General features: G+C 47.9%; 1 protein-coding gene across 5 annotated transcripts in view; it reads right to left on the bottom strand.

Annotated features, from left to right (window-relative positions):
* The window catches only part of SPTBN1 (spectrin beta, non-erythrocytic 1), a 344,310-nt gene that overhangs the window by 197,026 nt on the left and 129,704 nt on the right, over positions 1-17,580 (bottom strand). Inside the window, exon 1 of one of the 5 annotated variants that reach the window (XM_082249280.1) lies at positions 714-997. The exons of 3 other annotated variants lie outside the window; for them this stretch is intronic. In XM_082249280.1, coding sequence (XP_082105406.1) covers positions 714-825 — 112 coding nt within the window. In that variant the 5' untranslated portion in view covers positions 826-997. Of the gene's footprint in view, positions 1-713; positions 998-17,580 lie in introns of those variants that run through there. One more of the 5 variants, XM_082249277.1, reaches the window with a different exon arrangement.

The raw sequence follows: 17,580 nt of genomic DNA, 5'->3' as shown, positions 1-17,580 counted from the left end.
ACGAATCTTATAGCATAGGACGAATCTTATAGCATAGGACGAATCTTATAGTATAGGACGCTATCCGATAGACAAATCATAAGCTATTTTTCGGCGCATTATCTTTTGGATTGCGTATACATTTGCGCTCAGTAGTCCATAGTGATTATTTGGTTTTTCTGCTGGATGAAGCCGCCTGCTCCTGATAACTGTAATACATGTACAGCAGGTAAGGGAGTGTGGCTTTGCTTTCAATGCCTACCAGGCCCCTTACCTAGGGCTGTCCCATGCTGTCCCCTAGGCACTGGGATGCCAGATTCTGTACAAAAGACCACTCCTTCCCCCCTCCATTGTTCCCTGACGTCCCTGTCGAGCTATTCCACAACATGGGGCGTGATCACACTAATGACAGCCATCAAGTCATGCCAGATTTATTGCAAGTGACCACAATCACATTACATGGTGCTGTGCACAGAGCTCACTAAACTCTGCAATCAACGACACCCAATGTGGTCAAATTAAAGGGCAGCAGACGCCTGGGGGGGGTGCGCTGATGGAAGGCAGATTTCCAGAGCTAAAGCCATGTGTGTACAATGACGGTTACTTCTCCAAGCCTTGCATTATTTACACTGCAGTCCCGGCATCGACTTTCCTGTCTGATCTCATAGCAACCCTGCAAAACAACAAGCCAAGAGAGAGAGAAAGAAAAAAATAAGGGAGAGAAGCCGGCTTACCTTGTAATTGTTTAAACCTCCCCTCTAGCTGGTTGTAATTGTAGGGGACCTGGGCTGTGTAACTTGGGGAGGACAATGGCCCCGATAGGCTGGAGGTCCTTTGCAATTCCATTGGGGAAGGTAACAGATATTGGTGGGATTCATAAACCGCACAAAGTCCCAAATGGTAATCCAGAGAGCTCCAAGAGGAGCCAAAGTGCTGAATGAGGTTGCAGTCAGTATGCAAAATCCACAAACACGTTGATGACAAGCTGCTGGGATTTCCGTGTGCTCATTCCCCAATGGGGGGGCTCAGTGCTGATCTAATCTATGCATGACCACCGGTGGATGGGGACTTCTATGGCAGCAGCAGCACCCTCCAACCCACCAGCAGCAGCAGCAGCACCCTCCAACCCTCCTCCTCCAGCAGCAGCAGCACCCTCCAACCCTCCTCCTCCAGCAGCAGCAGCACACCTCCTGGAAACCTTACTGGTGTGTAATTTAATCAGCAGCCACACTGTGTATTTAGTGGTGATGTCACTTAATTAGCATAAGACATTGTAAAGGAAGCCGGGAGGCTGTACCAAAGCTGCACAGGAGAGTGTAGGAGGCTACGAGGAGCAAAACAGAAAAATGCCAAGCATGAGGACACAATAGTGGAATGAGGAGGTCAGATGTCACGCTCCCCTCGTCGTGCGGCTCTCAAGGCACGGCCGAGGTGCCTCTCCAGCGTGGCTCGCACAAAGCCCCAGACAATGGTACGCTCCTCAACAAAGCTGCTGGAATTACAATCTTTTGTTTAAGAGCCTCATGTAACGGAAAAGTCTCAGATTACCATCAACTGGGAACACGAGTGCGCCGTTTTCTCCTCCGATCGATCGCGCTCACGTATTTGCGTGCGGCAATTTTATTTAAAATAAAAAAAGAGGGGGGGGGGGGGCTGACAGGCGCCCCAGATGGTCGTAGACAATGTAGCGCGACGTCGGGGATTCTCCCGGATTAGGAGGTGGTGTGCGCGCAGGATTCCCGGTAATCGCATTCAGCTGGAACTCACGCGCCTTCACAAAGGAGGCTCAAGAGGACCTGTCATCAGGAGATTCATCTAGAGCAGTGGTTCTCAGGACCCACTAACAGGCCAGATTTTAAGTATTACCTTGGGGGAGATGCAGACTAGTATACTGCAATCACTGAGCAGCAAATTATATCACCTGTGATGCATTTCAGTTTTCTTGCAAACCTGGCCTGTTAGTGTGCCCTGAGGACCGGAGTTGAAAAACACTGGACTAGTAAACTGCAATCACCGAGCATCAAATGATATCACCTGTGGTGTATTTCAGTTATCTTGCAAACCTGGCCTGTTAGTGGGCCCTGAGGACCGGAGCTGAGAACCCCTGATTTAGAGGTCTAGATGTCTGCTTGGTGGGAAAGTCTACTGGAATTCTTTTATTGGGAGTCGATTGACTAATGCCCCGTACACACGTTCCAATAATCGTATGACTAATGTTTCGCAAATTGTTGCATGTTACAAAAATCGAAACCAACTCTGCGTACAAACCATCAGATTTTCTTCGTACGATTCACTGACCAAGTGTATTTTTCGTAGCTACGTATCGGAAGTGATGTCATATACGTCTGACCCCTGCGTCGTGTAACGTCATTTGACTATTTCCGATCATGCGTGGTATTTGTCGATCGATTTTTAGCGTACGCATACTGTACTGATGAAACGATTGTCGTTCGATAAGATGTCATACAACAGAAGTTTTCCTGTTTGTCCCTTCGGAGTTTGTTGGACCAACTGTCGTGATCGGCTGTCGAAAGCTGTGTACTAACGATCAGATTATCGTGCGATCAGGCCGAAAGCGAGTTTTGTCGTACGATTATCGGAACGTGTGTACGGGGCTTAAAAGTGGAGTGTGCAAAATCTGGTGCAGCTGTGCATAGAAACCAATCAGCTTCTAACTACAGCTTCTTCAATTAAAAGGGATTGTAAAGGTAGAATGTTTTTTATCTTAATGTATTCTATGCATTAGGTTAAAAACATTTTGTGTAAAGCAGCCCCCCCTAATATTTACCTGAGCCCCCTCTCTATCCAGCGATGTTGCAGGAGAGACTCGGCTGCCCGGGACTCTACTCTTCATTGGCTGAGACAGTAATGGAGCGGCATTGGCAACCGTTGCTGTCAAAGTCAGTGAGCCAATGAGGAGAGAGAGGGGGCAGGGCTTAGCCAGGGCTCTGAGTCTGAATGGACACACTGAGCTGCAGCTTGGCTCAGGTGCCCCCATAGCAAGCTGCTTGCTGTGGGGGCATTTGTCAGGAGGGAGGGGCCAGGAAAGCAAAAGGAGGGACCTGAGAAGAGGCGGATCGGGGCTGCACTGTGCAAAACCAACTGCACAGAGGAGGTGAGTATAACATGTTTGTTTTTGTTTTTATTTTACAAACTAGACTTTAAAGCGGAGTTCCACTCAAAAGTAATAACCCGCAATAATACCCGCTCCCACTTCCACTCGGATCGCCGCGGCACCCTGAACGGAAGTTCTCCTCTCCCCCTCCCTCCTTGCAATCTTCTGGGACATGTCAGAGGTCCCAGAAGATTGCAGGCCAATCAAGATGCGCAGCGCAACTCGTACATGCGCAGTGCGTACCCGGCTGTGAAGCAGCAAACTGTCACAGCCGGGTGCCCACAACAGTGATGTCAGCGCCGCCGAGATCTGAGGGAGAGGATCGAGGCTTTGGGCAGCCGCATCGCTGGATCGTGGGACAGGTGAGTGTGTGTTTATTAAAAGTCAGCAGCTAAACTTTTTGTAGCTGCTGACTTTTAATAAACACAGAAAAGGCAGAAACTCCGCTTTAACCACTTAAGCCCCGGAAGATTTTACCCCCATTCCGACCAGGGGGAATTTTGCGTTTCGGCACTGGGTGACTTTAACGACGCTGTACCTAAACAAATTTGCCGTCCTTTTTTTCCCACAAACAGAGCTTTCTTTTGGCGGTATTTGATCACCTGTGCGATTTTTTGATCACGCGCTATAAACAAAAAAAGAGCGTCAATTTTGCAAAAATAGCAATATTTTTCACATTTTTTTATATGGAATTCCCCCCAAAAATCAAAATTTTTTAACATTTTCGGCCAATTTGTTTTATGCTACATATGTTTGGTAAAAAAAAAAAAATTGCAAAAAGCGTATTTTGATTGGTTTGCGCAAAAGTTATCGCGTTTACTAACAAAGGGAAAGATTTCTGTCATTTTTGTTGTTTTTTTTTTTTTAACGCGTAATGGCGGCGATCTGCGATTTTTTTTTGCGGTACTGCGACATTGGGGCGGACAGATCGGACCCTTGACTGACATTTTTGACATTTTTGGGGGTACCAGTGACATTTCTACAGTAATCAGTGCTATACATATGCACTGTTACTGTAAAAATACACTGGTAGTGAAGGGGTTAACTTTATTTGGGAGGGAGGGGCTGTGTGTCCCTAGGGGCGTGCTTTCTACTGTGATTGGCTGTGGCTTGAGCTGTAAGGACACTGATCAACGGATCTACATAGAAGATCCGTGTGATCAGTGTTTTTACAGCGAGGAGAATGACAGGCGGCTTGTTTACATTAGCTGCCTGACATTCTCCCTCTCCCCCGCCGATCGCCGAGTGACCGGCGGACATCGGGTCCGCTGGTCACACGCGCGGGGGGGGGGGGGGGTCCGTGACCACGCGGGAGCGCGCCTCCGGGGGTGTGCGCTCGCTCCCTAGACCCTCACAAGCTAGTGACGTAGCCCTATGTCACTTTGCCTGTGAGGGGCTGACCGCCAACGTAGATCGGCGTTAGGCAGTCGGCAAGTGGTTAAGATCAAAAACCCTCTGTGTGCAGCAGCCCCCCTAATTAGCTCTATCCAGCAATGTTGCAGGAGAGACTCGGCTGCCCGGGACTCTCCTCATTTACTGAGACAGCAGCAGAATGCAATTGGCTCCCGTTACAGTCAACGTCAAGTGAGCCAATGAGGAGAGAGAGCAGGGCCTAGACGAGGCTCTCTGACTGAATGGACACAGGGAGCTGCGACTCAGGTGCCCCCATAGCAAGCTGCTTGCTGTGGGGGCACTCGGCAGGAGGGAGGAGCCAGGAGTGCTGAAGAGGGACCTGAGAAGAGGAGGATCCAGGCTGATCTGTGCAAAACCACTTCACAGGGCAGGTAAGTATAACATGTTTGGTATTTTTTAAGCAAGAAAAGAAAAAAAGACTTTCAATCTCTTTAAGGTGGTTGTACACCTCAGACATGAAATCTGAACAAAGCATATCCCTCTGTAGTGTGTACTTAAAGTGGAACTTCACTCTCCCAATCAACATTGATTATTTGTAATCTTTATGCTGCTAGCATTAGTAAATAGATAGAAAAAAAAAAAGTATATCATATTTACTTTGTTTTAAACTTTTTTTTTTTTTTACATTTCTTCAGTTACTTCCTGGTTTCTTGCCTAGGCAAATTATGTCATACATCCCAGGAGTCTTCAGGAAGGGATTTCTCAGCTAAGCACACTCTCCTGCATTCATTCTTGAGCTAAGGGCAGATGGATTCCAGGAAGTAAATGCTACCTGAATCATTTGCCCTTACCCAGAAATCTTAGGGGGTTGTTTTTCAAAGTGATGGATGGGGGAGTTTGCTTTGAATATTAAAAATGAATTAAGCTTGATTTCAGGTAGGTATGGACCATAAGGTGAGTACCTGGATAGAGAACTGGCTCCAGGGGAGAGTACAGAGGGTGGTGATTAATGGGGAGTACTCGGATTGGGCGGGTGTGGAAAGTGGGGTCCCCCAGGGTTCTGTCCTGGGACCAATCCTGTTTAATTTATTCATAAATGATCTAGAGGAGGGGATATCTAGTACAATCTCAGTATTTGCAGATGATACTAAATTAGGCATGCCAATATCTTCTATGCAGGATGTGGAAATCTTGCAAGCAGACCTGAACAAAATAACGGGGTGGGCAACTACATGGCAGATGAGATTTAATGTAGAAAAATGTAAAGTAATGCACTTGGGGGCCAGAAACCAGAAAGCAAGCTACTCACTAGGGGGGGAACCTCTGGGTGAGTCTAGGATGGAAAAGGACCTGGAGGTACTGGTAGACAACAGGCTTGGAAGTGGCATGCAATGCCAAGCCGCTGCAAGCAAAGCCAACAGAATACTGGGTTGTATAAAAAAGGGGATTCACTCCAGAAATAAAGAGATTATTCTCCCACTCTACAAGACTCTGGTCCGGCCACATTTGGAGTATGCTGTCCAGTTCTGGGCACCGGTCCTCAGGAAGGATGTGCTGGAACTGGAGAAAGTCCAGAGAAGGGCAACAAAAATAATTAGGGGAATGGAGGACATCGGCTATGAGGAAAGGCTACAAGCACTGAACTTATTCTCTCTGGAGAAGAGACGATTGAGGGGGGATATGATATCAATGTACAAATACTGTACTGGCGACCCGAGCATAAGGAACAAACTATTCTGAGAAAGGGAATACAATAAGACACGTGGCCACTCACTAAAACTAGAGGAAAGGCGGTTTAACCTTACAGTGCGTAAGGGGTTCTTCACTGTAAGAGCGGTAAGGATGTGGAATTCTCTTCCGCAAGCAGTCGTATCAGCAGGGAGCATTGATAGTTTCAAAAAACTATTGGATGGACACCTTAAAGACCACAACATACAGGGGTATACAATGTACGGCTAAAAGCAAACACACACACATAGGTTGAACTGGATGGACTTGTGTCTTTTTTCAGCCTCACTAACTATGTAACTATGTAACTATGTAACACTTGTGCGGTGCAGGACACCGCATGAGATTCCCACAGGAATCACACAACATTCTCGTGCGGTGCGATTTGAGCCATACATTTTGTATAGCTCAAATCGCATTGCATCCACACAAAAATGGTGCAGGACCCTTTTTTTCTGCACCCGGATCGCATCACATGGGTATTCTGTAATATGTTTCGGGGTCTTAAACTAACGTTGACAGCGGCAGCAGATAGCATGGATGCCATGCAATTGCCTTTCAGTGCGATGTGGGGAAATGCAGTGAATCTTGTGCGTTTCCCATATCGCATCAATGTAAACCAGGGCTGAATCCTGTTTTTGCTTTGTGGTGCTCAGATACAGTAAAGATCTGCTTTAAGCGCACTAAAGCCGAGTACACATTACTAACATTTTTTATGCAACCCTGCGGGTTGGCTGAGATCGCTGATCAGGAGTCCGTCGGCTGCCACGGCCGGCTTCTGTCGGACAGACCGACATACACACGGGCCTAAATGTTGGCTGTTATTTTTGTTTTAACTGGCCATTGTCTCCCGACGTTTGGCCCATGTGTACTATGCCTAAAGCCCCGTACACACGTACCGAATGTCGGCCGAACGATCGGCAGTCTTTTGTCCGGTGCTGTCCTGTCGGCTGAAAAGTGCAAAAAGACTGCACACTAATTTTGTCGGCCAACAACAGCCGATTGCAGAAGTGATGTCATGTGATGGTTAACTTTCCGTGTCTTTTTTCTTTTCTGAGCATGCCCAGTCTTGCTAATCTGCTGTTTGTCGGCCGAATTCTGTACTGACTGGCAAACAATTGGCCGTTCTGGTGACGGCCAACAAAAATTTTAAAGTCTGCACGACAGATTCTGTTCGGCCGAGAATGCGCTGGTCGGAAGCATCATACTAACAAGCCTACCATCGGCCGATCGGTCGTCGGCCGAATATTTACGGCCGACAATCGGTACGTGTGTACGGGGCTTAAGTGTCATTTCTGTCTGCAGCTTCGTTCCTCTGCTATCAGCATGAATCACTTCTGACAAGTTTTCCTGACACCAATAGAAAAATAGTGACAGGGGAGGGACCTCCAGCAGATTGACAGCCTCAGCTCTGTCCAGGTGTGCTGTGTGAAAGGGGGGGGGGGGGGTGTTCCTTTCCTCCAATCAGCTCTCAGAACTCTCCTAACTGACCTCTGCAAAGTAACTTTAGCTCTCCGCCCGCTTACCGGAGCCATTGGTTGCGGGGAAATGATCCGCTCCTTTTGGGTCCTACCTAGGCAGGAAGTAGAGTGAGGGCAAGATGGCCCCTACTCGACTCTATGGCCTTGGAGGACCGGAGTGACGTCATATGTTGCTTCCTCCCAACGGCCTTAAAGGGCCCATTTTTTTTTTTTGCTTTTAAGTGTAGATGTGAGATCTGAGGACTTTTTGACCCCGGATCTCACATTAAGGATGACCTGTCCTGCCTTTTTTTTATTACAAGAGATGTTTACATTCCTTGTGATAGGAATAAAAGTGATCAAAAAAAATTTTTTTAAAAAGGACAGTGTAAAAAAAAAAAGGTAAAATAAATTAAAATAATTTAAAACCCCCCCGTCCCTCTGAGCTTGCGCACAGAAGCAAGCGCATACGGAAGTCGAGACCACATAGGTAAACTGTGTTCAAACCACACATGTGAGTTATCGTTCGAGCTAGAGAAATAATTCTAGCCCTACCTCCTCTAACTCTAAACTGGTAACCTGTAGAAATTTTTAAAGCATCACCCAAGCAGATTTTAAAGCACCAATGTTTGTCGCAATTCCACGAGCGTGCATAATTTTGAAGCACGACATGTTGGGTATCTATTTACTCAGCGTAACATTCTCTTTCACATTATACAAAATAATTGGGCTAACTTTACTGTTTTCTTATTTTTTATATCAAAAAAAGTATATTTTTTCCAACAAAGTTGTGTTTGGAAGACCGCTGATTGTACAATGTCCTTTAGAGTCCCCATACACGGTACAATCTGACCATACAATCTTTGCACTTTAGATCTGCTGAGACTATGGAATATGAGGACCCAACTAATCTATCCAGGCAATCTGTATCTGTATGTGTTATATACTTGTTGGTAGATCTAAATGAGATTGTACAATCAGACTGTAATGTGTGTGGTGGGCTTAAGGCTGCATTCACACCTGAGCATATCATTTTCAGGCCTTTTTTGGGCGTTTCTCTGGCGTTTTTTGGGGCGTTTTTTGCAGGTGTTTTGATTTAGGTTAAAAAATGGGTGTGTTAAAAGGGGTGGAGACCACCTGTGTGTTTGAAAAACGCCTGTGAAACGCTGATAACGGCGGCATTTTAATGCATTCCTATGGGACCAGAACAGCTCTTGATCAGCCCAAAAAGAAGCTCATTTTTTTCCTTCTATCACCTAGTTTTGGCAAATTTGAAGCTGACCATACACTATACAATCAGATTGTACAATCTACTTTATATCCACCAACAACTATGTAACGTGAGAGGGGTCTGTGTGATCAGATAGAAATCGATTGGACTGTATAGGTTAGTCTTCATATTACACAGATTGGTAAATGTAAAGCAGATTGTCCAAGGGTTGTACAGACAGACTGCGGTGTGTATGCCCCCCTCAAGAGACAATTATTACAAAGGAGCACTCAGAGAAATATATATATATACATATATATATATATATACATATACATAGAGAGAGAGAGAGAGAGAGAGAGAGAGAGAGAGAGAATGTATTGCTCTCAGTGTTGATCTTTCCCGGAATGTCTCGTATTGTTCTCTATAGGTACTCTGTGTTATGTCCTTATCACAGATCATTGTATTCCAATCTCCGAATACACCTTTCAGAGTAATGCTTACAGCAGAGTCATGTGACCCGAGAACATAGCTCCACCCTCTGCAAACAGCCATCTCCATGGCAGCCAATGACTCCCCCAGCCCAGGTCTAGATAAGAGACAAAGTCGGGGAGGAAGATGGGAGTGTAGTCCTGGAATAAAGCAGAACACACTGGTGTGGGATTATGGAATCCGGTGAGAGAATAATAGACTGTACATTGGACATTTGTTTAATGAAAACACGGCCTCACCACAGCACCCAATACCAGGAGGATAAGAGGAGGGATTGGGGACTCATCTCACTATAGATCAGCCTTTATCAACCTTTTCTTTTACAATCGCAGCTTCCTTTAAAGTATGTAAAATCTGCACTCACCCCATCTAAGAAACAGAAATATTACCTATCAATTAGAAGCTTGAGAAGACGCACACAACCACCTTACTGAATTATTCCGTCCCGAAAACATCAGAGGTGCCCACGTCCCGAAAACATCAGAGGTGCCCACGTCCCGAAAACATCAGAGGTGCCCACGTCCCGAAAACATCAGAGGTGCCCACGTCCCGAAAACATCAGAGGTGCCCCCGTCCCGAAAACATCAGAGGTGCCCCCGTCCCGAAAACATCAGAGGTGCCCCCGTCCCGAAAACATCAGAGGTGCCCCCGTCCCGAAAACATCAGAGGTGCCCCCGTCCCGAAAACATCAGAGGTGCCCCCGTCCCCCGATACATCAGAGGTGCCCCCGTCCCGATACATCAGAGGTCCGCTATACATTACATTAGAGACCCCTCCCCCAAAACATCAGTGTCCCCTCCTATACATCACAGCCCCTCTCCCCATACATCAAAATCTCCCTCTACACCTGAAAGGCCCCTCATATGAGGGTCCCCCCAATACATAAAAGGTCCCCTCCACATCATATTAGAGTCCTCATCATATTAGAGACCCCCTATACATTAGGGTCCCCTCCACATCACATCAGAGACCCCCTATTCATTAGGGTCCCCTCCACATCACATCAGAGATCCCCTTTACATCAGAGTACCCTCCACATCACATTAAAGTTCCCTCCACATTACATTCCCCTTATACAGCAGAGTCCCTCCACATTACATCAGAGATCCTCTATACATCAGATTCCTCTCCCCATCACATCAGAGACCCCTTCCCCAAAAACATCAGCGTCCCCTCCTATACCTCACAGTCCCCCTCCCCATACATCAGAATCTCCCTCTACACCTGAAAGGCCCCTCACATAAGGGTCCCCCCAATACATAACGGTCCCCTCCACATAACATCAGAGTCCTTATCACATCAGAGACCCCACTATATATCAGAGTCCATCCATCACATCAGTGTCCCTATACACCAGAGAGACCCCTCTTTACTTCGGGGTCCCCTTAATGTATCATAGTCCCTCCATCACGAGAGAGACCCTTAATACACATTAAAGTCCACCCTATAAACAAAGACACCCCCCCCCCCATCACAGAGTCCCCCCCTATACATGAGCAAAGCTGCCCACCAAAGTCTCACTGCACCTACTGTGAGCTGTAAATCAGAAAGAAAAAGGCCACAAATGGCATATTCTATACTTGGAGGGTCAGGACAGGTACACTTTGAGCTAAGCTCATAATAGTTAGTGCGGTAATACGCCAATGTAAACCCCATACTGATGAGAAACACACGCAGTGAGATTTCTCCTCATTGATGTGACTGGCAGATCTCCTTGTGGTCAATGACTCATCTAGAGCTGCTAAATTGGTGTCAGGGAAAGCAAACTTTTTCAGAAGTTACTGAATTACGCTGAAATTCCTTCCTGTTCACAGAAGTACAGTTTATGAAAATCACCCTCAAAGACACAAATCAGCAGGCGGGTTATTATTGCGACGCTGACGAAAGGTAATACAGCACTGACCTACATATAAGAGAAAAAGAATGGAAAAAAAAAAAATCACCAAAATGTTTACCAATGGAATTTATTTTGAACTTTTATGCTCTTGAAAAGCAAAAGCGGGTTTGCTAAGGGCAACAGGGAATTATTTCACAGGTTCTCATCAACTGGATTGGTTACTACAGACAACTGTACATCTAAGGGTCCATGTACACGGGGCGCTGGAAATGGCCGTTTAGGAGCAGTTGGGCGTTTTTTTCAGAAGCCCCTGAACGCAGCTCCATGTTATCTTATCTGTCCATGTACACAGGGTCGTTTACAGTCATTTGCCGGCAGTTGCGTTCAGGGACTTTTTTTAGAACGCAATTATTTGCGCTCGAACGTGTGTTTCCCGGCGTTTCAAACGCAGAAACCCGGCCGAACGTGACTGAACGTGATGAACCTACGTTCAGCCACGTTATAAGTTTTTTTTCTTCCATTCAAAATCAATGGTTCCCTATGGGAGCCTATTGATTTGAATGGAAGTGGCACCGCAAGTCGGATCCGACTTGCGGCACGACCTGCACTGTGAGAATCTTGAGGGGGAACTCCACGCCAAAAATGGGAAAAAAAACTGCGTGGGGGTCCCCCCCTGGTTCCAAACCAGGCCCTTCGGGTCCGGCATGGAATTTGAGGGCAGCCCCACGCCGAAAAAAAGGCGTGGGGTCCCCCCCAAAATCCATACCAGACCCTTATCCGAGCATGCAGCCCGGCAGGCCAGGAAAGGGGAGGGGACGAGCGAGCGGCCCCACCCCCCCTGGACCACACCAGGCCACATGCCCTCAACATGGGGGGTGTTGGTGCTTTGGGGCAGGGGGAGCTCTGCACCCCCCACCTCAAAGCACCTTGCCCCCATGTTGATGAGGACAAGGGCCTCATCCCCACAACCCTGGCCGGTGGTTGTGGGTCTGCGGGCAGGGGGCTCATCGGAATCTGGAAGCCCCCTTTAACAAGGGGGCCCCCCAGATACCGGACCCCCTCCCTATGTGAATGGGTATGGGGTACACTGTACCCCTACTCATTCACCACATAAAAGGCAGTGTATGGAAATAACGACAGGAGACGTTTTGGAAAGTTTATTAAAATTCTTCATCCGGCTCTTCTTGTCTTCTCCTCTCCGGGGTCCGGGGTCTTCTGCTCTTTTGCTGTCCGCTCTTCTTGTCTTCTTCTCTCCGGGGTCTTCTGCTCTTTTGCTGTCCGCTCTTCTTGTGTTCTTCTCTCCGGGGTCTTCTGCTCTTTTGCTGTCCCCTCTTCTGCTGTCCTCTCTTCTTTTCTTCTCCTCTCCGGTCTTCTGCTCTTTTGCTGTCGGCTCTTCTTCCTCCGGTCCTCCGATGACGACGTCTCCGGTGATTATGCCGCTCTCTGGTCTCTGCAGCTTATTATATAGCCATTAGGGGCGTGACGTCATCTGTGACACGAGGGGCGGGGCCTCCCAATTAGAAGGAGAAGACCCCGGAGAGGAGAAGACAAGAAGAGCCGGATGAAGAATTTTAATAAACTTTCCAAAACGTCTCCTGTCGTTATTTCCATACACTGCATTTTATGTGGTGAATGAGTAGGGGTACAGTGTACCCCATACCCATTCACATAGGGAGGGGGCCCGGGATCTGGGGGGCCCCCTTGTTAAAGGGGGCTTCCAATTCCGATGAGCCCCCTGCCCGCAGACCCCCACAACCACCGGCCAGGGTTGTGGGGATGAGGCCCTTGTCCTCATCAACATGGGGGCAAGGTGCTTTGAGGTGGGGGGTGCAGAGCTCCCCCTGCCCCAAAGCACCAACACCCCCCCATGTTGAGGGCATGTGGCCTGGTGTGGTCCAGGGGGGGTGGGGCCGCTCGCTCGTCCCCTCCCCTTTCCTCGCCTGCCGGGCTGCATGCTCGGATAAGGGTCTGGTATGGATTTTGGGGGGGGGCCCCACGCAGTTTTTTCGGCGTGGGGCTACCCTCAAATTCCATACCGGACCCGAAGGGCCTGGTTTGGAACCTGGGGGGGGGGGGGGTGGCGGACTCCCACGCAGTTTTTTCCCCATTTTTGGCGTGGAGTTCCCCCTCAAGATTCTCACAGTGCAGGTCGCGCCGCAAGTCGGATCCGACTTGCGGTGCGGCTTCCATTCAAATCAATAGGCTCCCATAGGGAACCATTGATTTTGAATGGAGGCAGAAAAACGCTGCTAAAAGCAACGTGGCCAAACGTGCAATAACGCAAATGGAAAAAGCTACTGAAAGCACGTTTAACAGCTGCTTTTTCCCGGCGTCAGAAATAGCTTTGCAGGACGTTTTTTCTAACATCCCGTGTACATGGAGCCTTAGATAGACAAGGGAGGTCATTGTCACTCAACAAAACCCTGGTGCATGTGGCCCAAATATTGTCACATGACAACCTGAGGCTGCACCCTAAGAAACTCCACAGGAAAGAAAATCAAAGCCAAATTCCAGGTATGGTTGTTCTTACATAGGTACTTTGGTCCAGCTTGGACTAATGCAACTATGTGCCACACCTGGTAGATTCTCCTACTACTGTGATTGCTGCTGGCTTCTGGATCCCATGCTGATCGGCTGACCGGTGAACACAGGAAAGCGCTTGCTCGACACAAGCGCCATTTTTAGGAAAATTCTGTATCTTCCTAAGCTTTTCGCGCCAGTGGTATGCATATATTGCGGCCTCTCGGTGGGCAGGCCTTAAGGCAGAGAGGCCACATACACTATATGTGTATAAGAACATAAATGGAGCTTTGTTGAGAGCGCGCTCCCAGCAAAGTTACTGGTGGCTAACGGAAAGTTCCCGATCTCTACTTGCGATCGGGAGCTTTACGATCATATGACCGCTGTGACAGCCAATCACGGCGGTCACATGATCAAAAACCTTACCTCCCGGCATCAGAAACCTCTTAAAGGGCACCAACGATGGGGCACCATTCCTCCCACAGACACCGACGATGGGGCATCATTCTTCCCACAGACACCGACGATGGGGCATCATTCTTCCCACAGACACCGACGATGGGGCATCATTCTTCCCACAGACACCGACGATGGGGCATCATTCCTCCCACAGACACCGACAATGGGGCCTCATTCCTCCCACAGACACCGACAATGGGGCACCATTCCTCCCACAGACACCAACAATGGGGCCTCATTCCTCCCACAGACACCAACAATGGGGCACCATTCCACCCACAGACACCGACAATGGGGCACCATTCCTCCCACAGACACCGAAGATGGTGCACCATTCCTCCCACAGACACAGACGATGGTGCACCATTCCTCCCACAGACACCGACAATGGGGCACCATTCCTCCCACAGACACCGACAATGGGGCACCATTCCTCCCACAGACACCGACAAAGGGGCACCATTCCTCCCACAGATACCGACGATGGGGCACCATTCCTCCCACAGACACCGACGATGGGGCACCATTCCTCCCACAGACACAGACGAAGGGGCATCATTCTTTCCTACAGACACCGACGATGGGGCACCATTCCTCCCACAGACACCGACGATGGGGCACCATTCCTCCCACAGACACCGACGATGGTGCACCATTCCTCCCACAGACACCGACAATGGGGCACCATTCCTCCCACAGACACCGACAATGGGGCACCATTCCTCCCACAGACACCGACGATGGGGCACCATTCCTCCCACAGACACCGACGATGGGGCATCATTCTTCCCACAGACACCGACGATGGGGCATCATTCCTCCCACAGACACCGACAATGGGGCCTCATTCCTCCCACAGACACCAACAATGGGGCCTCATTCCTCCCACAGACACCAACAATGGGGCACCATTCCTCCCACAGACACCGATAATGGGGCACCATTCCTCCCACAGACACCGACGATGGGGCACCATTCCTCCCACAGACACAGACGAAGGGGCATCATTCTTTCCTACAGACACAGATGAAGGGGCATCATTCTTTCCTACAGACACCGACGATGGGGCACCATTCCTCCCACAGACACCGACGATGGGGCACCATTCCTCCCACAGACACCGACGATGGGGCACCATTCCTCCCACAGACACCGACGATGGGGCACCATTCCTCCCACAGACACCAACGATGGGGCACCATTCCTCTTACAGACACCGACGATGGGGCACCATTCCTCCTACAGACACCGACGATGGGGCACCATTCCTCCTACAGACACCGAGGATGGGGCACCATTCCTCCCACAGACACCGACGATGGGGCACCATTCCTCCCACAGACACCGACGATGGGGAACCATTCCTCAAAAAGTGCTGCTAGACCTTTGGGGTCTTTATCAGAGGCGAGATATTTATTATGTTATTTTGCACTTAGACTACCACTTTGCTTCAAATTTTTTTATCAATACTATAGAATACACTGTGCCCAATTGATTAATGGTTTTATATCCACATATGTTATTTAACTTCTCCTATACAAAGGAAGTAGTTTTTGTAGGCTTTTGTTATATTCACTTTGAGCTTATAGTTTTGTAGCACTAGTGATTTGGAATCAATTTCCCAGTAGTTGGTTATCTATCCCCTTTTTATGAACTCATTTTATTTATTTGCCGTTTTGCACTTATATGGATTTGCTACCCAATTGATTTAGGGATAGCTCCACACATATTTTTCAAAAATATTTCTCCCACTGACACCAACGATGGGTCACTATTCCTCCCACTGACACCAACGATGGGTCACTATTCCTCCCACTGAGACCAACGATGGGGCACTATTCCTCCCACTGAGACCAACGATGGGGCACTATTCCTCCCACTGAGAGCAATGAGGGGGGGCATTATTCCTCCAACCGACACCAATAACGGGGCACTATTCCTTCCACTAAAGATATGGCATTGCCTACTCCCACCGACACCAGGACATTTTCTACTCCGACTGGCCATGGTCAATAAACCGGCCCCTTGTTTAGAAAGTTTAGTGACCCCTAATTTAAAGCACCTGTGCAAGGTGGGGGTACTTGAGGACTGGGTTTGGGAACGATTGATATACTGTTAATATGCTTTGGAAGTAGTCAAACAGCATACAAAACGGAAAGCAAAAGAAAGAACAAAGACTTGAACAGGGATATTTAGAAAATGAATCATAGAAGAGTGGCAAGGACGTGGTACAGGGTAATCACATCTCCACCGCTCTACCTATTCTGGCTTGCTGAACAACAGAAAACATTATCATAAAGATATGCTACTCCTTTAACAAATCAGCCCTACCTTCCCTCTTTTTAATCTGTTAAAGTTTGGAGGTATGCGACTTCTAATGCCTACTATATGGCAAAAGTTTGAAGAGGCTGAAGTTACAACCTAGTGACAAGCATATGTCCGAGACACAATTCCCAATTTTCAAGGACTTTTTTTCCCAGTTAATAAAATTGGAGAGCAATAAAGTCGGTGCACTTGGCGCAGACAGACTTCATGACATGCTACATTTTCACTTCTCCAACAGCAGTTTTATCACAGCATAAGGCAGCAGGTGAAGAGTTCACATACTACGGAGCAGCATTTCCCTAAGGTCTCTCACAAATTGCTTTTAATGGAAGCAGGCTTTAAAACCAGACTTGTCACGGACCATCTACATTTTCCTTGTAATTCTGGTCTTTTCAATACTACAGGTACATTTCTGTATACACGGGGGAATATATCAAATTATATCCCTTGTTCAATCAGTAAAATGTGTCCTTGTACAAACAAAACAGTGGTCATAGTCCCAAGAACAAAATCTGCACTGAAAGAAGAACGGTGCTGCTATTGCAGGCTTCTTCAGAAAATGTCATCATAAGGATTCAGAATGAAATGTCGTATGCTGATTGGAAGTTCTGACTACACCCCAACATTCCAATCTGATTGCACTCGCTCAATCTGTGATCCTCTGCCATCTTGTGTCATTGCTCTAATGAAGTAAGGCTTCCAGGTATGGTGTGCAAGTGACCCCCTTCCTACCCTATATGACAGTAGTATACCTGAGCAGCCAATCACCAGGTTGCCAGAATGAAATAAAGCAGGGACATGGACATGCTTGTACTTAGCTGTTGATGGCTCTCAGAGCTTTTCTGAAACCCAGGTGCACTCACCAACTTCAGGCAAACGCCAACTTTTGGACATGAACCCAGTCCATGTCACCTCCTGCACTCACTAAATAAAGGTCCAGGTTTCAGGACTTCCAAGGTAATCTCTGCTAACAAAATATGTGGGATATATCAGGTGCTGATGGCTCCTCAAGCTTTCCTGAAATCCAGGCACTCCCAAACTACAGGAAAATTCCAACTTCAGGAAGTGAGCCCCCAACATCAAGCACAATCCATCCCACTTC

This window comes from Pelophylax lessonae (genome assembly GCF_965119305.1).
Source record: "Pelophylax lessonae genome assembly, chromosome: 3".
NCBI lineage: Eukaryota > Metazoa > Chordata > Amphibia > Anura > Ranidae > Pelophylax > Pelophylax lessonae.
This window is presented reverse-complemented; position numbering and strand designations above follow the sequence as displayed.